The following is a 27910-nucleotide window of genomic DNA, read 5'->3' as shown; positions in this document are numbered from 1 at the left end:
GTGACATGCCATCGCACACGTTTCCCAGAGACAAGGTTGCGTAAACATTGGATACCTGCCTGTCAGCCATCACGCCCAGCCTGGAGACCTCTAAAAAATGACTCCATTTGCGCGGACCACTTCGTCGTTGGTGATTAGGTGACCAGCCCGGCTGTGCTGAAAAGCCGCTCGAAAGGCAACGCCTAAAGCCTGACGCTATGCCATCGGTCTTCTCACGAAAACGCAAGGCAGAAATTATCAGTGGCGCGTTTGAAAAGAGGACGCAAAAAGATGTCGGTACTGTTTTCGTTCACTTGCAGCCTTCTTGAGCAGTGTGAGGGCGAAGCTGGGGCGATATGCCCGAGGCTGGGCACGAATGCAGTAATGTTTTAAAAATGTTGGCAAGGCATAGTAAAACAATACAAGGCTAGCGAGCGCGAGCGCGACTCACGAGATCAGTCCTACATGGCAACGGGGCAGACACACACACAGCTCTGCTTCTCCACAGGATAAAAGCAGGAAAAACTGGGGAGAACACCAGACAAGTGCTGCCATCTGTCGGGCAGCTGGCAAAGCAGACGTGAGAGTCTCAGAGGTACTGGTACCTCACAGCAGTTGCTCACGCCGATGGCATAAACTACTATTCAGTCATCCACGCAGTGCTGAAGTACAGTGTAGACCGCTTATAAAGTAAGTCGCCGGAGTCGCGAATATCCGCACTATAAGCGGTACCGCACTATAACCAAAGCAACAATATTCAAGGCCCGCACATATGCAAAACATGTGCACTGAGCCGCCACGCGTATGCGACAGTCGAGGAATGCGGCTAGAACGTTTGCATTCAATTTACAGTCGAATCTCGTTAATTCGAACCAAATCACGCGGCGGCGCTTCCGACCAGCATTGCTCCGGCACCGCCATAGAACAAAAGCTTAGGAGAGACCCCTCAATGTCGCGCGCGAACCAAAAAAAAGAAGAAAAAAAAAAACGCGGCGGATATTTCACCCTCTCTCAAATGGCAAGGTCGCCGATTCTGCGTTGCGCTGGAACATGCGTGTACGTGCCGACGTCTCAGCCACGCATAGAAAATGGCAGTGAACCCTTCTTTCTCCTTTCTGCTTCCTCTACTTTCTAGTCACGTGTTGTGGGGGAGCACACGCTGCCACCTTCTCCCGCGGGCGCTCGCCCGTCGCCGGCGCACGGAGCGCCCGCGACAGCAGCCGGGTGGACATCTCGTGCGCGCACACCGCGCGCTGCGGGAGCCGGGCGAACACGGGAGAAATGCACTTTGCCCTCTCCCGGTTCTCGCTCGCCTCTCGCGACGCGCGTGCCGCGCGGGAAGAGGGAAAGCATCCGGCGGGCGAGGAGGACACTCCCCTCGCGGAAAGGCAAAAAGGCATAAAAGAGCGCGACCGAAAGACCCCCGCTCTCTCTGACCTCGCTTGACCTACTGCCTGGACGGATTTTTACCTGCTGAAAGCCGTGAGTGACCTCGTTCGCGTGACTACCACACGCGACGAGGCAAGCCTATTTTATTAGTTGTTATACAGAGCGGACTTCCCTCTACAAGTGTGTTTTATTGCTGACAGCAATAAACGTTGTTGAGTTGACTCGCTGGTTGCCTTATTCGCCCGAACCCTACGTAGCTGCGACTACACGCGCTACGGGTTGGGGAAGACCCCCACAGTGTTGACCTTGCAAGCTGCCGCTACGGCTCAGAGGGAAGCAGCTGCGCTGTCCCAGGCCGGCCAACGAAACTGCCCACGCCGGCAAATGCCCGCTTCTCGATAATGGCAGAAAACAAAACTTCGGGGAGCTGGGCCCGGGCCTGCTGGAGCGGCGGCGCCTGCACGGCGGCGGGCGCACACGGTGCCAGTCGAAAGTGAGGGAGCTACAAGGGAGGGCGAGGGGAGCCACCGAAGCAGCGGAGTTGTCGAGGCGAAATCCGCTTCCCTGCCGCCCTCCTCCCTCACATTCCACGGTCTCCGTGTGCGCCCTTCGCCGTGCTGTGCTGGCGCCGCCCGCTCCCTGAAGTTTCGTTTACTGCCGTTATCGTGAAGCGAGCGTTGGATGGCGTTGGCAGTTTCGCGGCCCTCGCTCGCTATGCGTGCCGTGATATTTCATGACTTGCACTCAAGATTCTGGTTTCAGCCTCACTGGCTGTTCGTTCGCACCACGTGCCCTTCTCCTCCACTTCATCCCTCTTTCTTCCTCGAGCACTCCTTGTAGCGCCCGTTGGAGGGTAGCGTTTGCCGTCTCCGCTGACTTCCGTACTCCCAGGAAGCCGCACTGTAACCGGTATTTCGTTTCCCGCAACTGCACTATAAGCAATACGTGTATACATGGAGTGCTATGGGAAAATTAACGGGAGTCTGAAAAGACCGCACTATATCCGGTCCTGCACTACAAGCGGTTACGTTATAAGTGGTCTATACTGTACCCCGCAGCTGCCTTGCCTGCGTGTGCTCTTGAAAAAGCAAGTTTACAGAGGAAATGACAAATAATTCTTGCACAAGTATCTGGTGCAGAGCGAAATCTTCGTGCTACGGTTCGCGAAAACCTGACTGGCACTTCCACGGCCGCCTGCTCTTCTTCGTCGCTTGACGCGGAAGGCTCGTAACCGTAACCGGTAATATTTCTTGCCAAGTTGGAATGGTCCTCATCTTCAGACGTGTACTCATCGCTGGTAGAGGCACCAGAACTCGAATCCATGCTCGCGATGGCGGCGGCAGCGTGCTGCGAATGACTACGGCCGGCCGGCTGCCTATCTGACGAGGGTGTCTTGACGTCACGCCTTCCAACTCCCGCGGGTCGGGCGGCGAGGCGCACTCGCAAAAACGTCAAAAATAAAGGCATCAGCTCAAAAATGAGCTAAGTGACTACTTCTTGTGACTACTTCTTGTATATATTAAACTGTGCGAAAAATGTTATGCCTTCATGTGAGTAAAGTATGCATCTGGAAATTCAGGTTGGGTTTTTCCGTACGCCACCTGCTTTTGACATATCGGAGCCTGAGGATATGCCGGGTGCGCAAGGTATTTGAGAACACAATGTTGGCTTCAGACAGAGAATATCTCCAGCAAAAATAGACATATTTTCACCAAACATTGAGAAACACTTCTCTAAAGGTTTATTTCTGCAATTACTCACGGAATCCGCCATCCGAAGCAATAACCGATTCAATTCGGCTTTGGAAATGGCTGCATGCACGGATCAGGTGGATCAGATGTTGGCCACTGAGTCAGCAATGGCAGCCTTCAGCAAGTCTTTTGTATTATGTTGCTCTTTGTTGGCCTCTCTCTCAACAACGCCCCAGACATAGTAGTCAAGCGGATTTAAATCTGGAGAACTAGGAGGCCACAAATTGGGAGTGACGTGGTCGTAGAAGTTGTCAGCCAGACACTCCTGGGTAACACAGGCGGTATGGGTGGGAGCCGAATCTTGCTGAAAGACGTAAGGTCTTCCTTTCGAAACAGTCTCTATCCAGGGCTTTACAACAGTGGCAAGCACCAGGGGCGTAGCCAGGGAGGGGGGGGGGGGGCTGTTGGGGCTTCAGCCCCTCCCCCCCCCCCCCGAAATTTTTTCGTGCTGACATGCACCGCTGACCAAAACAACCACCGGCGCCGGGAATCATTCTGGATGTTATCTAATGTCTTTTTCATGGTCGAAAAGACATTTCGGAACGAACATTGCGAACTCGGGCTGGATTTCGTGGCAACGCCCATGCACCTGGAGTCACATAACGCAAGAAGCCCCATCCGAGCACAAAGTTTCAAGGGCTTTTCGATAGCGAGCGGGCGCGTCGCGGCATCTCGCAGCGATCGCAGAATCTATGGAGCGCATGGATTTCAATTCCAACACTTTATGGGTAAAAAGTTCTCATAAACTCTTGACTCGAAAGGTGTGCTGACATTTCCAAAGGCGTGCTTTAGAATGTCAAAATTCTGGAACTTTATGGGTTTAATTTTCCTTTAAACTTGGGCCAACATGCACGCACTGGAGAACCCTCGTGTTCAAGCCGTTCCAGAAATGGAAGCACGCGCTCGCAATCTTCCACACACACGAAAATACTAAATATCACCCTGACTGTCCAGCTTGTAGCTCATAATTTTCTCCAAACATTTTCAGGAAGTGCGCCAAATGTGATCAATCAGCTGGATCAGGGCACGCGAAGTAAAATAACAGAAAACAGAAGAAAGTTAACGGCCTATTATTGAGACAGTTCTTTTTTGGGGGCGACAAGGTCTGGCTCTCCGTGGCCATAGCGACAGTGGTCTTATGGATTTAAGCAAAGCCCCCGCTGAAAATACTGATATTTTCAGACGCTTCTTCGCATGTGAGCTCATTGTGGTGATACATATCTGAAGAACCATTTGGAAAGTTGCCCCAGTAATGCCTCGTATTTAAGCCCAGATGTACAAAACCAAATTATAGAAAATTGTGGTGGTGAAATTATCACAGAAAGGCTAGATGCAAAAGTAAACACTGCAGGCTGCTTCTCCGTACTTGTTTTGACGTATATTGCTGGAATCGAACAGCTGACTGTTTGTCCAAGGTACCTAAACAAGGATGCCAATGACATCGAAGAAATGTTTTAGGTTTTAGCACTGGAATAGATGCCCTCTCTCATTGGGACTGCAGGTTCTATGTAAATGTGTACAAACTGCTGAAGATTGTAGTCGCCCTTCCAGTGACCACTGCCAGCGCAGAGATAATATTTTCAAACATGAAATTACTAAAAAACTACTTGCGCTCTACAATGTCTGAGCAACGCATGGTTAGGCTGGCGCTTCTATACGCCCACAGAAACGTCGGCATCAACGTGTGTGAAGTCACTGACCGCTTCGCTAAACTTCTCCGCCGAGTGAAGTTTGTACTTTGGATAGCGAAGCCGCAAAAATCAATGCAACTAAAAGGCTCTGTTCCTTCAGGTCCATAAGCTCGTAATTATGAAAACTGATGACTGTTCATTAGCTTTTAAAACCGCAGGAATTTTCGCCGTTTATTGTAATACGTAGTTAGCATCATGATTAAAATTATCATGTGAACACGAAAATGACGAGGACATTGTTAGCCGATTTTAACCAACCTTGCTCATTGAAAGCCCGACCCATGCAGCGTTTCCCAACAAACACACTCGGATATTGGGTAGCTCAACCGCATCATGTGTGACTTTCGTTTGTCCTTTTCTTTCCTTTTTAGCAACCTGATTTTACTTTCTTTTTTTGAAACGAAGCAATGCCCTTCTTTAATTTTGGGTGCAGAATAATTGTTGCCGCTGTGCAGGCAGTTAAAATACACATTTTCCTACTGATTTCGGCATCTTCCTCTACTATTCTACCCGTATAGAGCAGGATGGCCCAAGTACATATCACGATTTCTGCGATCATAGTTTTGTTCTTGCCTGAATCGTCTTTCTTTATATACGTTAAGTTTACTATCCGTGACTGCGCAACATGTTTATTTGTCTTATTTGACGCATCATATACAGTGACGTTTGCTTAGATACATAGATTTATTGGAGACTTATACGTGTATTTAAATATCTTGTTGCGAGATTTTGTGTATACAAGCAGTGAACTTTGTTTCCAGCGACACTTTCTTTGCCCTTTATCAAGTTGTACCTTCGCATTTATATATTGCATTCTATCTTCAAATTTCGTATGTATATTTTGCAGAACTCCTCCTTTTTATATGTACTCACTGTTGCGACTATAATTTCAGTGCAATTATTCACAATACACGACCGGTAACAGCTGATCCTGCGCAATCCATTGCAACGAAGGACAGCATCATTGGCCGTTGCATATGTACAAACAACAAAAAAGGTTAAAAAAATTATGGGGTATTACGTGCCAAAACCATGATCTGATTATGAGGCACGCCGTAGTGGGGAACTCCAGAAATTTGGGCCACCTGGGGTTCTTTAACGTGCACCTAAATCTAAATACACGGGTGTTTTCGCATTTCGCCCCCATCGAAATGCGGCCGGCGTGGCCGTGAGTACAAATAAGGTTCTTGAATGACATAGATTCATCAAAATATTTCTCCTCAACTTGTTAATTTCATGGCCTTTGCGTTTTTCATATCATATCAGCTACATGCACTGCTTTGCTGGTTTCGAACTGATATAGGTTTAAAGTTCGCGTGTTATGTTCTTTACTTATTAAATAGACACGAAAACGCGGAAGCATTGATATCAGTTATTTCAGCCACAATTTTTGGGACATAAGAATGTATTCTTTTATGAAAAAATACATATTTCACTTGTCATGACAGTGCGTAGCGTTCAATAATTCGTTTGCAGCATCTAATATACAGTGGCAATGCCAATGGCAATGCAGTTATTATTCATATATATTTGATCCCTCGACAAATTCTGTAAGGATGAGGCCGCGCTGCAAGGTGAGCCCCCCCCCCCTGAACAAAATTTGGCTACGCCACTGGCAAGCACCTCCCCGTACGCGGCAGCATTAACGCGAAGTCCTTCTGCAAAAAAGTGTGGCGGCATGACGTCACCCTCGCTGTTAACGACAACTAACACCATCACAGATGATGAAAATTTTGTGTGCATCACCGTAGGCACCTCATCAGCGCTTGCACAAAGCCACTTGTCGTTACGGCGGTTAACTTTTTGGTCTTGGTCAAAGTTCTTTTCATATTAAAAAAAAAAAAAAAACAGAGCATTCCAGGCTCCTCGGGTCTCTTCAGCTTGCTTAGCAAGCGCTTGTACCGGAGCAGACGATGCTCCCGAGTTTTATCGTACATGAATTGCCCCCTCCTCATGACATAGGAATGGTACCTCAAGTCCTCGTGCACAGCGAGCCTGAAAGTCAACTCTGCAACTTGGAGCTCCTTTGCAATGGCCCGCATTGATTCCCCTTGGTCGTCACTCACGATGACTTGCAGCCACAGGAGAAAATCAGGGGTTATGACGACGTCTGAACGCTGACTGTGCTTTTTCTTTTCGCCACAGATGCCACGTCAACGCCAGAACACATCAGTTCTGTCCACCACCTTGTAAACGAAAGTCTTCGCTATGTTCAGAAAGGTGGCAATTTCCAAGTCACTGTTGTGTGCTGCCAGGGCGACGTATTGCATGGCGTTTCATTTCCTGCATCAACCTGTACGCTTCCATCTTTGAACAAACTACGCTGTATGAAGGATAAGGGGTCAACCAAGAAGAAGCCGCACGCCTAGATAGATATGATGAGCCTGTTAATGTCTATGACGATAAGGAACAGTGTCCTCAAATACCTCATGCACCCGGTATAGTCGGACATGGGGGCAATGGATGTGTTAGTTGCAACCCAGACACACACTCCTGCTAAGTAACTACTGAAAAGGTCAATGAAAGGTCCTGAATGAGTTTTATAAGTGGTGACAAAGTTGCACTGTAGCCCAATATATTGGGATATTGAAAGCTGTTTCACATGAGAAGGGGTCCCCTTTGTGAAATAAGCTCTTCTGTTCTGAGATGTGTTTGAATGCCAGGCACTTGCCTGACTCCATTCCCGGCCAAGCCACTGTTCGGTTACAATAGGGCCAGTAGTGAACTCATGCAGCACTTTCCTTTTTTCATTGAGCAGTGAGACGGTCAATCTGTACTCACAGCCACAATCAAATCGAGCTGCATGCCTATAAAAGAATGCAAAACACAAAAAGTTAATTAGACACCTTAAACAACAGATATTTAATGACAAATTGTTTGCCAAACGCATGCTGTCACAAGACCTAATTACTTGTGAATGATGTGTCCAAACACCGACTTTAATAGTGAACGTGCAAGAAGGCAAGCGCCACTGCGTGCTGCCAGTACAACATTTCATCCAGCACTGGGATGAACAGTACATGGATTTATCTCTCTGTGCCTCCAGGTTTCTTAATTTAACACTAAAGAGAAACATTAAATCAGTTTAGACTGATAAAGTGTTCTATCAAGACTCTTAATTTCGCTAATTCCATAGTAAGGGATTTATAACCCGATGGCAAACTTCCATTAAAAAAACATCAAAAACATATTGGGTCGTAACTTGAGCACCAGTATGCCCCATTGCAGCATCATGGATTTTTAAATATTTTCTCCTATCAGGGCTGTAGTGGCTTAGTAAAAGTTCTTGAAAATCGCCATATTCAGCCTTTGGCTGCTTTTCAATTCAATGCAGTCCATCTTGATTGATAAAAAAATTAACGAGGCTTGAAGCAGGTGTCATCAAAATCCATGATGTCACTGCAATCTGGTGCAAGAACTTAAAGATGGCTTCGCCACCTGCCTTGCTCTCGCGCATTCGCTGTATTCAAGCCTCGTTCGCTTCAACTGTACCACAATAGCCACTCCTTGTGGCACTAGTACAGCTCCACTTCCTTTTCCATCAGTGTCCCTTCAGCCTAATCTGCAATGACAATGATTTGGCTCAACTGGCTTCTCATTTATGTTGTTGTAATGTGCGAATAAAGAAAGTGTTTTAAAATATTTAAAATAAGTTCGCCCATGGTATGTGTTACTGCCAACTAGTGACAAGAGCACTCAAAGGAACTGATACTTATTTATGCGACAGAATTAATTAGCTTTGAACATAAAACGCTCCACTGCTGTAGAGAGATGTGGTGTGGCTAACATGCAATGCAGCTGAATGACAACGAACAATAAAAGAAGTCCCAGCACTCCTTCTCAAGTGAGCCATACCAAAATGCAGAAAGATCCAGATATATAATTTCTGCAAAGGTTGAATGGCTGCAGTTACACATTTCTCCTGTGTACTATTACGCATCCAATGAAAGAAGGACGAATGCGATCAGTCTGACATACACGGTGTGCCACACAAAGGCTTAAGTTTATCACTAAATTCGAAGTCAGTCCAAGGGGAAAACACTGCATGCATTGTGTTTCATTAGATCCATTCGCACAAACAAACTTAGAGCCACTGCAAAATCAAGGCCTGTCCACACAGTGCAAAGGTGACGAAATTGTCACAGCAAGCGCTAAGACCAAATCAACAGCAACAAGTTCATGTTGTTTATGGATAAATGCTAATAACAGCACCCCGCTACACTGCAATTCAGGTGTGCTTAGAGAAAGAACAACTTGGCTCATTGCCAGTCACACACACCATTCTGAGACTTCAATGTGTGGCTTGAAGTTGTCCATTATTTCAGGAAGCACGCCCTCGCTCGCAAGACTGATGACTTGCTGCTTCGTGCATGCACCGTAAGAAGTTGAAAAGCATCCCTGTTTATCTGTTGGGAAAAAATAACACAGGCCTTCAATTAGCTTAAAACATTCTGCACAAAAGAGACAAGAGAGAAGCGATGGTGAAAAACAGAAATTGCAGCAAAAATGGTTTGTGTCAAGAAACTTGCTAAGCAGTGTGGTTCTACTGCTGTCACAGAATGCTACGGAAAAATTGAGAATGCACTCTATGCGATCAGTGCACTATGATCACTTGCACAAGATCACTTTGCACAATGAAAGTAGCCTGCAGAAGACTAATAATGCAAACCAGCAGAACTTTTCGCCATGCCACCTAGATTCACAGAGTGCAATTTATAAAGTGACTAGGAAATAAACCAGTCATGCTTCATTCTTTGGCTGCTGTAATGGTGTCCTACGCTCACAAAACAGCAAATATTTAACTTTCACCGAGTGAATGTACTTGGTATGGCAGAAAACAATGTAATATAGAAAAGATGATGCTGCCACAACCATCAAGTTCCAGAAGCAGCTTCATGATATGCTGGAGATAGTGGCAATGACTGGCTAAGGCTTGTATATTGATGATTACCATATTTACTTATGTAAGGCCCACACTTCAACTCTGCATTGCAAAAATTTGGGAATAAACATTTCGTTAAGCATCATGTGCATAATCACATGCTGGTTAATTTCTGCAAGCCGCTAAGCTACTAGATGGTACTAGTTAACTAGTCGCTGTTCTGTCCTACTGATCCAACGGCATCCTTATCATTGTCATCAGATCCCCAGCATAGGTCCAGTGCACTTCAATGGTATTGGCAGTGCACTTCAGCGGTAGCAGCGCACTGTTTAGACAACTGCATCATACATTTGGACATGTTCTACTGCAGTTTTGTTCGTGCCCATCCTCAAGAGCTTTAAGATGACAGGAATCTCACACAAGTATGAATGGCATGGAGGACGACCAGCTTTGGAAATGTGCTAAAGAGGCGAGCTCCTTAAAGACAAGGATGACTGAATAAAATAGTTCACAGCTGGTTGCATCAGTAGTTACATCATTCTGCACAGCACAGTTTGAGGCTTGACTCAGTCCAAAGCTCCAGTGGCTCTAGCAGCTGGCTGAGCTTGGTCCAGGAGGGCCAATTGGCTCTCCTGGTCCACGCTTGTGTAATGCAGGTGTCTGTGTAATGCGCCGTGTGCATCTTGCATAGGAGATTTAAGTCTGGGTATGAGTTGGTTTAGATGCGACACCAGTCCTGCGCTTGTATTCTGGTTAGTTTGGAGTGCGGAAGGCCGAATGTTCGTCTCTCCCTTCTCTGATTTTCCAATATGTCACGCACTGCGGACAGAGGTTCCTCTAGGGTTCTGGCTGCCGCTCGGTCATTACTTCCTCGAGCTATGCGGTCTGCCCTTTCATTCCCATCTAGTCCGTTGTGCGACCACATTAGGCTGTGGTCCAGCTCGAGGCGTGAGCCGCGTATTCTTCTAGCGCTATGGCTGCAGCCTCTGCTGTGCATACTGAGGTAGTCTTCACCGTGGCAGTTATCGTGGTGACTTGGTTGGTTGCAGTGATCGTGTAGAAATCTCTGCCAGTAGTTGCACTTGCGTCCATAGGCGGCCAGATAATTGTCGAATCGCTTCTTCAGAACCCTCGTCCTTGCCTGTCTGTGGCCTGCGTGGTACTTAGCATTCATATTTCGTGGAATGGGTGAGATGTAGAGGTGCTCCCTCAAATCTCAAGACAAGAAGTCTGTGTCGTCACCGCAGAATAGGGGTCGAGGTTCGTATCTCAGCCGTCGGAGAACAGACCAGCCCTGGGGCGTAGAGCTCAGGCTTTCTCTTTGCGATATCAGAACTGCAGCGGCATGTTCTTCATATTTGTTGTAAATACCCAACCACTCCAGGCGATCCATGCTGACTGTGTTCGGAAGACCCAGGGCAGATTTGTATGCCGTTCTGATAAAGGTGCCCACTTGCCTCATTTCAGTTTTGTTGAGGTTTTGGAAAGGGAGGCTCTAAGTGATGCGGTTAATCACAAATGCTTGCACCAGCCTGATAGTTCCGTGCTCCGCGAGCCCGTTGCGGCTGTGTCCCATTCGACAGATCATGCGTGCCACGTTCTTAACGATTATTTTTAATCTCTGAATTGTGGCATCGACGTTGCTGTTCTCTTGGATTTAAATAAGCCCAGCACTTTCATTTGGGTGACTTGGCGAATGGCGCAGCCATTCAGATGTAGGTCGCTTCTTGGGGTGGCAACTTTCTTACGACGCTTGCTGCGTACTTTCATGAACTCCGATTTTTCGGGTGCGCACGTCATACCCGCGTGCTTGGTGAAGTTTACCACTTTGTCTATCACCTCCTGTAATAGGTCTTGTTTCTCTCCATAGGAACCCCAGTGTGCCAGGAGCGTTATATCATCGACATAGATTGTACATCCGAGGTCCCGTGCTTGTTCAAGTTCTAGGGCCAGTCGCCTCATTCCAACGTTGAAAAGAAGTGGTGTCAAGATTGAGCCCTGTGGAGTCCCTCGATTGGGCATTGCAAAGATGTCAGAGCAAGTGCTGCCCAAACCAATTGTTGCCTTCCTCTTGTGAAGGAAGGTAAGGACGTACCAAAACACCCTCCTTCCTCAACCTATGCGTTCGAGGCCTTCGAGGATCGTTTCATGAGATATCGCTTCAAACGCTTTCTTGACATCAAGTGCCACAACTACCCTGGCTTCCTTGTTGTGTAGCGGGTCGAAGAGTTCATCCCGGCGCATGAGGAAGGCGTTCTGTGCCGACACATGTGCCCCGAAGCCAAGCATAGAGTCAGAAAAAAGTCCATGCTGCTCGATGCAGTTGCTCAGTCTAGTTTGGATCACCTTCTCAAAAAGCTTCCCTACGCACGACATAAGCGATATTGGCCTGAGGTTATGTAGATCTCTAGGTTTACCCGGTTTTGTTATGAGTATGATTGTAGCCTCTTTCCAGTCTTCCGGTACCGCCCCGTTGTCGGACCATATGTTATCGTTGAAGTAGGTCGTGAGCTGCTTCAGTGATTCCCAGCTCAGGTTGTACAGCATCGCATTTGTAACCTGGTTCAGACCCGGTGCGGTGTTTTTCTGGAAATATTGTGCTGCTGCATATATCTCTGCTGTCGTTAACAACGCTCGGCGTTGTCAGGTCCCTTATAGCTGTATTGCGTTGATTTTGTGTCATGCGCTATGTAGATGCTTTTAATGTCCTCAATGAGGGCATCAGTTGTGCCACCATATTCATGTTCGATTAACTTCAGTGTTCGGCTTGTGGTGGTCCGTGTTCCTGCGGGATCTATCATACTCTGGAGAATAGCCCATATTCGCTCTGTGCTAAGCGTTCCTTTAAGTGTATCACAAAGCTGAAGCCAATTGATGTCTTATAGCTGCCATGCATACTCATTGGATTCCTGCGCAAGCTGGGCTATCCTGATCCTGAGCTTTCTGTTGTGTCTGTCCCTTCCACCATCTGGTCAGGCTCCTCCGCGCTTTCCACAGGTGCAGTAAGTGCACGTCGACTGCCGGTGTTTCGACCGTTGTCGCAATTTCCCGTGTAGTACTTCTGTGTATGGCCGTGATGAATTCTGTCTATTCTGTAGTACTATCACATGGTGCAGGTTGCCTCTGCTTCTCTCAGTAAGCTACCCAATCGGTTGTGGTGGCTTTCCCTAATTTATGCTGAACCCGCATTGTATTATTGCGATAGCAATTATATGGACACTCAAAAGCAGATTTTTGCCGTCGCCGTCGCTGTGAGGTTCCGTATGACGTCATTTGGAGAAGAAATCGTCGCCGCGCGCCGAACGCTGTATGTGCGAGTGAAAGGGCGCGAGGGGCGCGTCTTTCACGGGGAGTGAACGCACGGCGGAGAACAAACGCGCGTTCTGCGCCGTGCTCGCTTAAGGGCTGCAGAAGTAGGCGTCTCTGTTCTCCTTCACAATCACCATGTATGTAGAGCAAACGCGCCTTCTTCCGACGAGCGAGAGGCCGTGGGGGAGGGGGAGGGAAGGGAGGCGACGTTTAGCTGCGGAACGCAGTGCCTATTTATATCAGAGGCTCCGGCAACAGTCACCAACGCCGCACGCATTTTGAGCGAACGCGGGCAAAACGCCGATGGTGTCGACAACAGTTCTGCGTGTTGCCGATGCTGCTGCATGTCCAAGTTTATACAGCTGATAAAGCTAATATCATTACTCCGTATAGCTCTCTACAAGTTTGCTATCGCAATTGATGCTTCGCCTTTCAGGTGAAACTGCGACAACTTTTCATTGAAAGACTGATTATACAATGGTCACTGCCGCGGTCTTCCCCTAGGTTGGTCCAGGTGATGCCTCTGCCATTGTTGCTGAAAGTTAGGTCTAGTGATGTGTCCTTTGCTACACTGTTTCCCATTCTGGTTGGTTCGCCCGGCCTCGTGAGCAAGACCAGCTCATGCTCCTCCGCGAGGTCAACTAGCCTTTGGCCCTTGGGTGTATCTCGATCGTAGCCCCAATCAGAGTGCAGTGTGTTAAAGTCACCTAGGATGATCGCCCGGTCGTTTTGTTTCACTTTGCGCAAAGTGGCCATAACTAGCATGTCTAATTTTGCCTTCCTGTCCCTAGGTGGGCTGTAGACGTTGGCAATAACTGTTTTCGGTTTGCCACGTTTACATGGTCAGACCGTGAGGACTTGGTGTTGGACACTGCAGTTAGGGACGTAGTCCACTTTCACCGCTATGTCCACCCGTGTTAGTGCTGCTATCTGAGGATTGTCAGCGTGCGTGTGTACCTTGTATCCTATGAGGTTCGGTATCCCCTTGCCGGGTTTTTGTAGGCATATAATATCCGGAGGGATAGGTGTCACATCTATGAAATGCGAAAGTGCTGCATGCCTAGTTCTAAGAGTTCTACAATTGCACTGCCAGACCTCGAGGTTTTCAGCTACTCTCGTGTGGTGATTAGCCCTCGATAGTGCTCTTGCTGTCGGTCAGCACTCTCTTTTTGGACCTGCACGTCGGAGTTCCTGGGCTGGCATTGTTGGGTCCCTCTTTTATCGTGTGGGCAGAGGAGCCTTCTAACTGTCGTTTGAGCTTGTACATCTCCGCAAAAAGAAGTTGTATTTGTCATGTGATATTGTCCAGCTTATTGTCTTTTCCTGTCACCTGTGGCATCACGTTCGTGGTTTCTGGTGTGCGTTTGTTTGTATGCGAGCCATTCCTTTGTTTAAGATCAGCTAGCTCCCTCCGAATTTCTCCAAGACTAGGTTTTAACATTCTGTTCTCCTCTAAAATTTCTTGATATGCTGGACTCTTGTGTTACTGGATCGGCAGTCAGAGACACTACTCACGCCCAGATTACCTGTTGTGTGTCTGTGACCGCTGTGTGATGTTTAGCCTGTGGAGCCCTCGCCTGTTTGGGTGATGAAGGCTTGACATTGCGCGCCCAGGATGTTCATCTAGATCTCTGATGATTTTATCGTCTGGTGCTTGACGTCGATCTCGACCTTGATCTCGATTCTCTTGTTTGCCTAGGGTCAGAGCGGGTCCTTTCCTGCCGTTGAGAGAGCTCTGGGAAATCGCTGAGCTCCAATTCTTCTTCATTTGCAAACCACCGTGAACGGTGTTGTTGAGCAGATCCGTGCTTTCCGCTCGTCTGTCTACCTTGTGGTCGCGTTCCCTTCAGGCGTTTCTGGCAGCTGCAATTGCCCGTGAGGTGCTGCTCCCTGCCGACAGCAGTCTGCGGGGAGCAGCATCTGACGAGTGCTCATCATCGTAGTGAGCACTCGTGTCTGTCTTCAGGTTCGCGAGCCCCACAGATTGTACACAGTTTCGTGTCCAGTTGCGGGCAAACGTCCATGCGATGGCTGACACTGTGACAAGTCTTGCAAACTTGTGGTATGGATGGCATGGTATGGATGGAAGTCGTCCCACGGCAGTGGTGGGAGCCTGTTCCGTCGCACCCTGCGTCGGCAGTTGGGGGTGATTTGTTTTGCTTCTTCTGCGAAGGTTCGTTCCGTTTCGCCTGTAGGCGTTCCTTCGCTTGCTGTCGTTTTTGGCGGAGTGTCAGCACCGTCTGCCATCCCTCTTCGTCGGGTTCTCTCGTAGTCCGCCGCAGATACTCAGCGTCTGGGAGAAGCATTGGAGTAGTATGTTTCCGAGAAGTCAATGAGTCAGAGAAATCCATGTCGTCTTCCTCTGTGGGAAGTTTCCGTTGGGCCGACGCACCGTTTGAATCGCCTGCCGTAACAGAGGCGAGGTGTTGAGACGACATACGCATTGGTGTCGGATGACGGATGCTGCTCCCACGCGGCGCGTTGCCGCCGCGCCTTAGCCCTGATTCGGGCTACCTCCAACGCCGCATGGCTGGTATCTTCTCAAGGTCGTGGAGCCACTGAAAACCTACCTAGGCCCAGAAAGATGGTGTTCCTGGTTTCCATACAAGTTCACGGTGACGATGAAAGACAATTTCAGACGGTTACTGGAACTATAACCAACGAAAACATGGATATTGCAGAGCTCGATGTGGGTGCTGTTGCACTCTTCGACGCCGCCTCGCGTTCCCACCTCAAGGCATCAGCAAGTAGCCATAAGCCTGCCTCATCTAAAGCCCACACATTGTAAAAGATATAATAAATGCTGACCTTACACGAGTAAATACGGTATTTAAAACCACTCATACTGCTTAATCTTTCTGAAGTATTTCCCGTAGGAAAAGGATAAAACTTCATGAAAACACTGAAATCTGTGACATCATGCAGGGATGTCATCTCTTCGATGGTTTAAGCATGGGATAAATTACGAGTTAGCCTTCAATTGCTAGTTTCTACAGAAATGTTGTGTACTGAAATAAACTACATGTACTGAAATAAAATCACAATGAAGTATATCAATATCTAGTTATAGAACTAGAAAGGTACAGGCACTCTATGAAAAATTTAATAGTTGAAAAAAATCGGGCTTTTGCATGGCTTCAACATAGGAACCTAAAATCCAGTCATCAGACACTCATTAAAATCCACACTGCGGAATTTTGTTACAGGTATCATTCTCACCATATTATCTCGGACACCATTTTTAGTTAATGCTGATTGGCTACTAAGCCAACAAAAGGAGACCATGAACAATAACATTTGTTATGTTTAAGTGACCGCACTTCCCCTATTTTTAATTCATGCTGCTAAGCTCATATTTTGCATCTTTATTTTACAGCATGCTGAATTTTCAGATGGAGTGCAGTCACATGCTTCAGTTGGAGCTGCACACTGGCAATATATTTTTTTCAGCTATAACACTCTCAAGAGAGGCAGTGGCCTCTTTTTCAAGTCAATAGGGCAGAAAGCAGTAAAAAAACAATTTGCTTCCAGTGCATCCAACAGAGAAGGCACACTCTATGCCAACACAGCAAATATGTGCACAGTAGCTGGCATCATCACTAATTTCTATCAGTCTTTTAAAAGCCTTCAAATTGGCTCAGACATAAGACTAATGTACCCCAGAGCTAAGGTAACTTTCATGCAAAGCTTTCAAAAAAATTCTGTGCTGTTATTATTCTAAAAAAAAGAAAAAAAAATAGAGCACACATTTAACATAGTAAAGCTGCAATAGATTCCCATGATTACATTGACACTACTTTAAAGATGCCTTCTTTAAACACATGTGTTGAAAACACCCAGCCCCATGAACAAGTCCACTGCGCGTCTCTTTAGCGTTAGTCCGTGGCCACATCACGCACACAATGGAGATCAACATCTTGAACTGGTGTTCAGAAAATGTCTTCACTCTGCAATAGACTCACGTGAGGAGGTGATATACTAACTCATTGTGCAGCTTCACATGCACAGTGAGCTGTTTTCATAGCTTGTATGCTAGCCTAATCCTTATTCCAGCAAATAGGCTTCAAATAACGTTTTCAATCCCTTCCTCTCATCTGATATGTCCACTGGTTAAATGCCAAAGCCCAAAATCAATGATCCCGTCTGTTTTACAATAGCAATCGAGCCTTTTAGCCCATTTTGCGCAGCATCCTGAAGCAACAGCACCTTTGCCAGTGCCATGTTCTACGTTGTTACTCGATGGTAGATAAAGATACCTTGTATTGACCAATCGTAAAAATAGCAGCAGAACCCATCTCACGACGACTGTCGACGGTACTGCGTTAGCACTGAATCAATATAGCGACAGAATGAACTCCCAACGTCGAAGCGAGTTATGTAATGAGGCGTGCACTGCAGTGGGACTGCCATTTTGTGCTTCCTTGAGAACACTCGGCACCATCTAGCACCGCCGCTGCAAGTCTGCGCGTTACCTCCAAAATGGATGGCGCAAACACTGAGGAATGCATCATGCAGCAACTAGGCTACTTTCGCGTGCTTCTTTCTCAACACACTGCGCCATCTAGTGGAACTGTCAAGAAGTCCGCGCGTTGCCTCTGAGACAATTAGTACGTGTGGCACGCCAGCATAGAGGAAGGAAAACATAGGAGGGAGCATACCGCAACGCGATTGTCGCCGACTGTGGTGGCCCAACACGTGATGAAAACGTCAAGAGCATGGACAGAATGCGCGGTAGGTTTTAGTACTCCCGGTTGTTTCTTTTTTTTTTCCCCTAACCATTCGAAACCATTAGAAACTCTTAAAATAAAAAAAAACAAAAACAAGAAAAAAAAACAAAACAAGGAAAAATCTTGTCACTTCCTGCATGTGTGCAGCTGCCGGCCGAGCGCGCACCGAATAAAAACTACCAGTAACCAAACATCTCGGCAAATCTCGGATTCTCCGTGACCTCGACGCAAGAGGTCACGTCTTGGGCAACCACTGCTGGCTACAGAAAGCGTTCGCTTGCCAAGGCTGGCTGCGTGATGTAATGCTCCCTGCTATATTTTTCTTCCTCCATGCACACCAATGCCTGCGAATGCTGAGAAATGTCCCCTCGCTTGACGCACACCGAGTGGCACATACTCAGCGATCCAAGTTGGCGAGAGGTTCATTGAAAAGCGGCGCGTACCCAGTGCATTTGTGGCGCAACCTGGTAAACCATCAGATTGCTGTCTTTGAAGAGATCTTGTGACGTGGGTTTGATTCCGCTCAGCATCGGAGAAATTTAAGAGATCTTTCTCTTCATTGTAGAGCAGCACATTCTCAATGCCACATATATGGTTACCCAAGTGGGCGTCAAGGGCGTTCATTGAAATGCAGCACACACACACAGTGGACTAAGTTCATATCAAAGAAGTTTATTGAAGAACCCCCCCCCCCCCCCCCCCAGCACATGACAGATACCCAGTACTCCAAGTGAGCGTCAAAGAGTTTCTTCGAACAACAGTACCTACTCAGTCCTGCGTCTACAGTGACCCACGTCGATGTGATAGAGGTTTGTTGAAGAATGGCACGTATTTACACATTGCCATCTACTCAGCGAGTTGGTCCGATGGTCGGTTTCGAACCCTCAGCAGAGCAGCCAGATGCGCTACCCATTCGACCACTGACTACCCAGTGACCCAGGTAGGTAGGAAAACGGTTTTAGATACAAACACAGAAAGAAAGAAAGATAGATGGATAATAATAAATAGATATATAGCACCTAGACAGTGCCTGAAGTATCCTAAGAATGCAAATGCATTAAAAGGAGTGCATAGAACAAAGCGTTTGGTGTAACGCTCACCAGCAACATGCAAAACAATGTTAATGAGGTAAGTTTTGCTTACCTAAAGGCAAGGGATCAGCACCTTTTGGTGTTTCTTCATATTTCCATCCATCACCGCCGTTTTCTATTATACGCCATGAGGCAAATGCACCTTACAAAAAGAAGAAGACTGGCAGTCAGGACTAACACTACTAACGCAACATCTGATGAATAAAATGAATAGAAACATTTAAATTTGAGCGAACCTACAGGTGCTCCTACTTGTTTTTTCCTAATCGTACATACCAAAAAAATCCGCTTTTTTTTTTAAGAAAAAATATATTCTCATTTGAGACAAAAAGACCTTGGATCCCTTCAAAATATTCTCCAAGGGAGTCAATATACTTGTCCAACCTTTTCTCCTGTTGTTCAAAGCATCTTTGGAGTTCCTCAATGTTCATACTGTTGAGTGGCCCCTGGGAAGGTGCCTTCCCCTCGTACACAGTGGGAAATCTTTTCTAATTGAATTTTCTTCTCTAAAAATTAAGAAATAAATTGCACGAAGCGTGGTCCGACAAATAGGATATGTGGGAAATGCCAGCCAATCTTTTTCGAGTCACTTGCAATATGACTTTTCAAGCCCTGGCACATAATCAAACAAGTTTTGTTTGCCTTGTTTTTTGTCCTCTGTGAGCAGATGGGGAACAAACACTGTTACAACATGTCACATGCCTAATTCCATACTCAAAATCCAAGATCCACTCACAACAGCTTCTACTCATGCCAGCAGCTTCTGAAATCTTGTCAGTTGTGTAGCAATGACTCTCGATTATTTATTGAACTTTTCTGGCAATCTTGTAGGGTACAACTGGTTGAACATTGGCTGGAATGAGAATGGTCTTTAACACACATTTCTTATCAAGGAACAACCCAAACCACTCAAAAACTTGTATACGGCTCAGCAATTCCTCCATAAACGTAGTTTGAAGCATTTCAAGTGCTTCAGTGGTCATTTTTCCAGGATAAAAGACTACCTGAAGGTGACTGGCTGTTACAAACACACATCATGATTTCACAAGAGTAGCACAACAACAGTTGGAACAAGTGTTACCAAAAACCGGTAAAAACTTTTTTTGGTGATGTTGGCTTGGCTTCTAAGTGTTGACCTACGCCCACCTAGTGGGAGATCACAGCAATACAATTACGAAGAGCTCCATGAAGCTAGTATGTTTTTCGGGGGGGTCTCCACTTAGTTAAATCAATTGACTGTCACATCAAATTAATGTATTCAATTAGGCATTTTTAGTAATTGAACCGCTAAACTTAGGTGAAGAATATACAACAAATTTACTTTGAAGCAGCAATTAAATAATGCAAGTTTGTTTTTCAAATGTGAGCAGAAAAAAAATTGTTATTTCACAGTTGTAAAAAAATTTGAGCGCAATAGTGGGCATGGACAAAGTGGGTGGACACCCAGAAATGCTATTTTTCACATCCATGCCTTCTAATGCACTTTAGCATTCTTTAACTTGCCCTACCAACAAGGCCGAACCTTAAAGCAACTATGATTCATGAATATTTAACACATGTGAGTATTCACATACAAGTGTTTCAGTGCAGACCAGTTGCTTCTGTAAATATAGTGCCCCTACAACTTCACATTAGAGCTCAATGCCACTGTGGAACGAAAAGAAAGAAAGTATACTCGATCAGGTTTTTGCCACACCACATCAAGTACCAAGTAAAAAACGCCACTTATTGCCACAAATGAACAGCCTTAAAGCCAAACCCAAACAACAGCAGGGTAGCTAGACTTCAGCTACAGAACCTGACACAAAGGCTGGGTGGAGACAAATACCGTATTTACTTGCATAATGAACGCAGTCGCGTAATGAATGCAACCCCCACTTTTCCAATCAAGAAGTGTGTTTTTTTCTTTTCCTCGCATAATGATCGCACGCTGAACTTGCTGCCGTGAAGTAGGCGAGACACGGTACGCTTCGGTGTCTGATATGGTGCCTGGCGGGTATGATTGTGTTGGACGCCGTATCGGACGCCTAATCGTACTGAGTGTCTCCTACGTTTATTGCGATAGCTATTATATGGACACTCCAGGCATATCTTTGCTGTCGGCGCCAACGATCGACGCGGCTCAATCTCCCGCCTTCAAGGAAAGAAAGCGGGGAGGAAACACCACATTCCGTCGAATGTTTACGAGTTCATATGGCCGATAAAACTACTATCCTTACTTCATATAGCTGTCTACGCATTTGCGATCGCAATAGATGGTTTGCCTTTCAGGCGAAACTGCAACTTTTTTAGAGGTGGCCATGGAAAAAAAATTGCTCAGAATATTACCCCGCATAAAGATCGCACCCCCCTAACTTCGCGCATATTTTTCGGAGAAAAAAGTGCCTTCATTATGCAAGTAAATATAGTAATTAGCCTTCTTAGGCACCTGTTTGCTTGACTAAAGGCTCCAGCTGCAAAGGTGGCTGTTCAAATTATGAACACTGTCGACACAGTGCCTGCTACTTTATAGCACCATACAATAGACTTGCAGTCCACTGTGCACATGGAAAGACACTGAGAAGCAAGTGTGCACAGCGCGTACTACACAGCTGCCCACACTGTAGTGATACATACAGTCCTCTTCATCAACCAAGCCACCATGTAGCTATGGCATTCCGCTGCGGGGCATGAGTTTGTGTGTGCCATTCTGGGCCAGCATTCCGACAGAGACGGAATGCAAAAACATTCATGTACCAAGCTTTCGGAGCCTTATTAAAGAACCCTAGGTGGTCAAGATTATTCTGTAACCAGTCGCTACAGTGCCTTGTGCATAGTACCTGTGTTGTTGTAACATGTTACACCCGTTCAGCCTCTGCCCCTTTCTCACCATAAACGTCTTCTCCCACACTCGAAGAAAGCGTGGGCAATGACAGTTAGCTCTTTTAAAGTTAGTGGAGGTGGACAATTTTAACAGCCATACTTTTTGGAGATCAATACTTTTGCACCTGCAAAAAATGAGTTTACAACACAATCTTTGTTGGCTTCACTGGAGCGTCTCTCAGGCAAAAGAGAATGCGCTGCCACATTACACATAAAAAAAAAAAAAAAAAAAAAAAAAAACCATCAACAAGGCACCATAGCCTTGGTCACCACCGAGGAAGTCCTCAAAAAGAAAGAGTGTTGTGACCTTGGAATCTGGAATTATATATATAGGTGAGAGGCCGGAGGAGTGGTATGGTTGTAGCAGTAGGATGGGTCAAATGTTTCTAACACCATCTAAGTTATGCAGATGGTGTTGTTACGCAGATGGACACATATAGTTTGATGTAATCAATGGCTGCTTCATTGTTGAAGCGTGCTCAAGCAGTTGAAGTCAAGAAGAAAGACAGAATTTGTAGTAAAGGGTGTCAGGGGAGAATAAAGAAGAAGTTAGTAATGGTGACGTGAAGAGTACTTTGCCTACAATTGTGTAGGAGTCGCCTTCTTGACTGCAAAAAGTAAGTCACAAACAGCTTAGTTGTTATCGCTCACAAGCCAAAACACCAGGGTGGATGTGCTGATGAAAAAAATATGCAAAACGCACAATTATGAAGTCTTCTTTGCCACTGTGCTCCTCAGTCTAATAAACAACTGTTCCGAAGTGTGAAGCTTCGTGGTATGCATTTGTGGCAGAGCGTTCTCCTTATGAATCTGCCATACGTTTAAGGCAACAAACTGGATTGTTTGCACTTACGTCCAACATAGCTCTAGAGACTTCATTAAAAATAACATTACTTTTTGTATCATTGTGCTTGTACGATTTTGCAGGAATATATCAGTTACATTTTTTACGGGCACGATAAAGACCACAGATGGCATGGATATAGCTATGAAGCTCAAGAAAAGAAGAGGAGAGGCATTCTTCTTTCCTGTCCATCCTGACATATGCGCAGCAATAACAGCACGTCAAAGCTGCATCAAAGACGCCAGAGCCACAAGTGGCAGGGGCAAACAAAGGTCCTTGTCTGTGTTCAATGCCGACCTGCCCGCATATATAAGCTCAAGTAGGCAGAATTTTAAGGTCGTATGTAATCTGTCCCACTCCTCCCAACAAGGTGCAATTGGACACAATTTGTTTGCAAATAATTTTTTCAACATTCCCGGAACAACCTCAAGGAAAGAACTGTACTATTGTAGCCAAATGTCTGGTGTATATTCAGAGCTGTTAAGCTCGTGGCAGTGTGACAAACCTACTAGGCAATAAATTAAAACGTGAAAATTGTTCCTTTTCTCGCACCTCTTCCTTATTATATATATATATATATATATATATATATATATATATATATATATATATATATATTCATTTTTTCCACCGTGTCAGGCGCAAAACAAAAATAAATCCATGATTACTACGGAAGGCGGTCGTCGCGCACTGCCGCGCGGGCGGTTGCCCCGCTAACAATCAACACGTATATTTGCGTTAACCGACTTGTACATCTGCATGTGTTCGGCTATCCGACACATGATGCCATCACCCGCACATACATTCTAGCGTTCGTGAACGAATAAGATGCAACACACTTCAGGTACCCGTCAGACGACGACTACGTCCCCCCAGAGTATGATGTGGAGTTTCGCCTACGAATCCGATGAAGAAATGTAGTGTCAACACCATGGATGGTGCCGCTCGGAAAAGTACTGTCACCGCTCGGCAAAGTGGAGTCATCGTGCTGAAAAAAGACGCCTTTGACGGGCCACGCAAGATTTTCCCGGCACAGTAAGTTTAAGTGCTAATGCACAGTAACTGAAATTTCACGGTAGGACATCCGCCTACGCACCTTTGGGGGAATCTCCGTGGCCGTTCCGAAGCAAATTCCTACCGTACGGGTTCCCGATGTAAATGCGTTGGTAGTAGCGTGGTGGAAGCTCCTCCAGGTGGAACGAGGGAATGCCCTTGCCGTCCCGCAGGCACTTGATCTTCCAGAAACTGTTGCTGTCGATCAAGTCTCGGAAAAGCTTGCATGTATTGCGGCAACTTTTCAGCAGATCCGTGTGGCTGACGAAAGACAGCACGTATTCGATTAACTGCTCGGGAAGGTTCATCAGAGGAAAAGGATCGACGGGTTCCATCGGTCTTTCAGCACTCGGCGCCGAAAACAGGAAACGCTTGATGTGCTTCATAATTTAGCGATTACAGGCGGACGAGCGAACACGCGCAGTGGCGCAGTGGCAGGCCAGCGGTGACGTTTCGTGTTGTACGGCAAGGTTCAGGCTGTCACGCTCTGAAAGCTCGACTTTCACCGAAACCGTACTAACCAGAGTCTACTAGTACTAACTGCAATCAGAGAATGAGAAATAAAAAAGAAGGCAGGGATGTTGCTCTACAAGTAATCGATGCAGACGCCGGGACCTCATAGAATGATGGAATAAATTCGCTGAGCGTTGCTTGGGGCGTGCGCTACAGACGTTATGACGTGACCCCATGAGTGGTAATGATGATGACACAAGGAGCAGCTGGGATAGTTTCGGTTTTGGCAAAATGTCGCCCTGTTTGTTCTAAAACGTCAGCGGTGCAAAACTGAGCACGGTTGGGATGCCGCGCATAGTAAGACTTTCCTCGTGGCGTCCAAAGGTGTACACGATCTGCACACGCTTAGCTTATTTCATGGAGGTATTCCTTCCTCCATGGCTTCAGCAATGCGAGTGTAGACCGGCGTACACTGTGCATTGAAGCATCCGGAAGGTTACGCTGCTAGGGTACCGACCGTGGGACATGTTATTTTATGTTTATTTTTGAAGTTAGTTTTCTTTTAATTTTTTATTTAGTTAGTTTATGCATAGGACCTCTCAAAATCTGTGTTAAGGAGCTGCCAAAATCTTAATTTTGATTGTTCGCCTTTACCCCTTTTGTTCATTGTTGGGTGTATGTTTTATTTTATCCAGTGTGGCCAATCCCCCTCGTGGGTACGAGCCATGTTTTGAGGCAACAACAACTACACTAGTACGTACTAGTACACTGTAACTACACTGTGCAGGCCAGCGATAACGCAAGCTCTCGCTCGCAGAATGTATTGGGTAGTGTGGTGAGTAGCACCGTTACTAGATTGGTGAGTAGAACGCATATTAGAAAAAGGTAGAGTGGGCAAGGTAGATAATCGACCTTGGAGTGGGGACGGAGCGGCCGGCGGAGCGCATGCGAGGCGCACGACGACGAAAAATACTGTGACGGCGTTGCGATTGAAGTGGATTTAAAGCTCCTGGAGTGCAGGGGCTTTGTCGATTGGGCTGCATATCTAGGTGGATTTAAAAAGAAAAGAAAAAGAAAAAAAGAAAGCCGACGCCACGTACACATATATAGGTGGTCAAAACACAGGCACCCAACCAGGGGCGGATTATCTAGGATTGAAAGGGTTCAAATGAACCGGGCCAAGCCTCCTGCTGATTTCCCCTGATTGAAACAGAGATTATTTAAATAATGAATGCTTTGAAAAGGCTGTTCGTTGCATAATGTTCATAATCCTGAAGTCAGCTCACAGTAATTCTACAGTCTGAGGTAAAAACGTTGCACTCTCCCAAAACCATATGCATCGCGTAGAGCGACGGAGCTGATCCAGCTGATGGACACAGAGAGCAGCTGGACTGGGATTTCAGCAGCTACGGTCCAAAAGTTTCCGAACGCGCAATGCGAAAAGGCGCATATCCCAAGTATATAGCTAGAGAGCGGTTTCTGTGTGAATCTAGTGCAAGGCGCTCAAAAAAAAAAACAAAAAAAACAGTATAACCGGAAGTAAGCTGACGCAGAGGTTTCTATATGATATATTATGCTTTCATGATAGTATATATATATATATATATATATATATATATATATATGTGTGTGTGTGTGTGTGTGTGTGTGTGTGTGTGTGTGTGTGTGTGTGTGTGTGTGTGTGTGTGTGTGTGTGTGTGTGTGTGTGTGTGTGTGACGAACCGCACAAGGACGGTGAAGTGGTGGTGAAGGAGAAAGAAGACGTTCCCAATAAACAGAGCTTCTCACGACCGCTTAGTGGGTGCGAGCCATGACAGAGGTTCATCATCATCATCATCATCACGACCGCCATGTCTCCTGCGTTACACTAGTCGACAGTATTTACCGTGCCCTACATCATAACAACATCCAAGAAAGCCATCAACAATCCGAAGTATATATACTCGGGAGCACCCGAGGACGTCTCCTTTGACAAGTGGCTCCGGCTCTTCGAGGTGAAGACTGCGGCCGCTACATGGACGGAGCGAGACAAGCTGTGCCATTTCTCCGATTACCTTGAAGGTGAGGCCTTCCGATGGTACCTTACCGAGGTGTTTGACACTGATGCATCTTGGGAGACCCTTACTCAATGCATGACGCAACGCTTTACAAGCACCATCGCGGATCCTTTCCGTCAGTTCATTCATTGTAAGCAAAAACCGGGCCAGAGACAATGAAAAAATGTGTCTGCGATGTCTTGCCCACCTAAAGAACGCACACCTTATATCAGGGCTCATCGACGGCCTTCCAGCCGATATGGAGATGGCTCTTGCTGGGCTTAACCCATCTACACCAGCGATGTGGCTTTCTGCTGCGCAACGAGTAGAGACAACTATGCAGCGAGTTAAATCACAGCGCGTTCTACCAAGTCGAAACACGCAGATCAACGCAGCAAGCGGCAGCGCCCCTCAGCGTCCACCTAATACGCGGATACGCGAGCACCCGCGTCCGAATGCAGACACAGCGCAATGCATGGTTTGCCCCGACAGATGCACTGGCACAATGAATGACCACGACGCGCAAGCATTTCCTCCCTCGCTACAGAACAGGGAAACGAGGAGGGCGACCCAAAACTCTGTTAATTCAATTTGATGCACTCATTAACGAGTACCCTGTCAGTGCTACTCTTGATACGGGAGCCACGATTACCCGTGTCAGCGAAGCAGTGTTGGCGGCTCTTCACCTACAAAAAAAATGAGATTCACGCATCAATGCTCAACAAGTTACATCATCTACCAAAACTTTGGGTCGCGTCAATCTAAAGATACAGATGGGGAAAATCACAAAGGAAATTCAGGCACATGTTCTACAAGGCATGAAGAGCAACCTACTTCTTGGCTTGGACAGTGCCTGCCTCTGTAACTTGTCTCTGGATCTTTATACCATGACTCTACGCCAAGGGAGTGACACCCTCCACCCTCGCCCACAAAACCATTCCACGGCTAACATGGACGCTTGTTTGCAGGAAGTTGAAGTTCGTGATTTTGTGCATCTAAATGAAACTCAGAGGATGGCATTGAAGCAGCTTGTCCCTAAGTACGAGGACAAATATTTTTTTCCAAATTACAGACTGACATTGGGTGCATCACTAGCGAAACGCATCACATTTCTCTAACCAACAATGTTCCCATCCGCAGGGCTTCCTATCGATGCTCAGAAGCCGATAGCGTCGAAATGGACAGACAAATGAACGACCTTCTCACGCAAGGCGTTGTACGACTGTCTACGTCACCGTACGCTGAGCCGGCGCTTCTGGCTGAGAAATAAGGAGAAGGACGCACGGGTTTCTGCATAGATTACCGCAAGCTAAACGCAGTGACGGTCCCCGACTATCAACCCATCCCTCGTATCGGAGACATTCTTGACTCTCTCTGAAAATCAACGTACTTCTCGGCGTTAGACATAACGTCAGGTTACTGGCACATGAGGATGCATCCGGGAGACATCCCGAAAACGGCCTTTGTCACACGTACCGGTCACGAATGGCTTGTCATGGCTTTTTGGTCTCCGGAACAATCCAGCCACTTTTGAACGAACTGTCAAGTCCATCTTGACTAAACACCACTTGCCGCACGTCACGAACTACTTCGATGACATTGTCGCCTATTCTGACACGTTCCCACACCATTTGAAGCGTCTAGATGCCGTTCTAAACGCTTTTAGAAGCGAATGCGTTAAAACTGAAATTGAAGAAATGTCAGTTCGCACAAACTTCCATTGAGTACCTGGGACACAGGGTTTCAAATGGCAGTCACTCCGAAACAAAGCAACGTGGAGGCAATTCTGCGGTTTCCCACGCCATCACGCCCTAAAGAGTTACAGCGTTTTCTGGGCACCATC

The 27910-nt window shown here is 46.6% G+C and overlaps 1 protein-coding gene across 2 annotated transcripts in view; it reads right to left on the bottom strand.

Annotated features, from left to right (window-relative positions):
• LOC119449371 (F-box only protein 6) overlaps positions 1–24238 on the bottom strand; it is a 42724-nt gene extending 18486 nt beyond the window's left edge. For both annotated transcript variants that reach the window (XR_007466663.1, XM_037712541.2), the window contains exons 1-4: positions 23622–24238; positions 18872–18961; positions 9090–9216; positions 7482–7617 (exon numbers count right to left, since the gene is read on the bottom strand). Coding sequence is in view for 1 of the 2 variants with exons in the window: in XM_037712541.2 (XP_037568469.1) it covers positions 7482–7617; positions 9090–9216; positions 18872–18961; positions 23622–23964 (696 nt within the window). In the remaining variant the exon portion in view is untranslated. The remainder of the gene's footprint in view (positions 1–7481; positions 7618–9089; positions 9217–18871; positions 18962–23621) is intronic.
• Between the last annotated feature and the right edge of the window lie 3672 nt (positions 24239–27910).

Source organism: Dermacentor silvarum, chromosome 4, assembly GCF_013339745.2.
Source record: "Dermacentor silvarum isolate Dsil-2018 chromosome 4, BIME_Dsil_1.4, whole genome shotgun sequence".
NCBI lineage: Eukaryota > Metazoa > Arthropoda > Arachnida > Ixodida > Ixodidae > Dermacentor > Dermacentor silvarum.
This window is presented reverse-complemented; position numbering and strand designations above follow the sequence as displayed.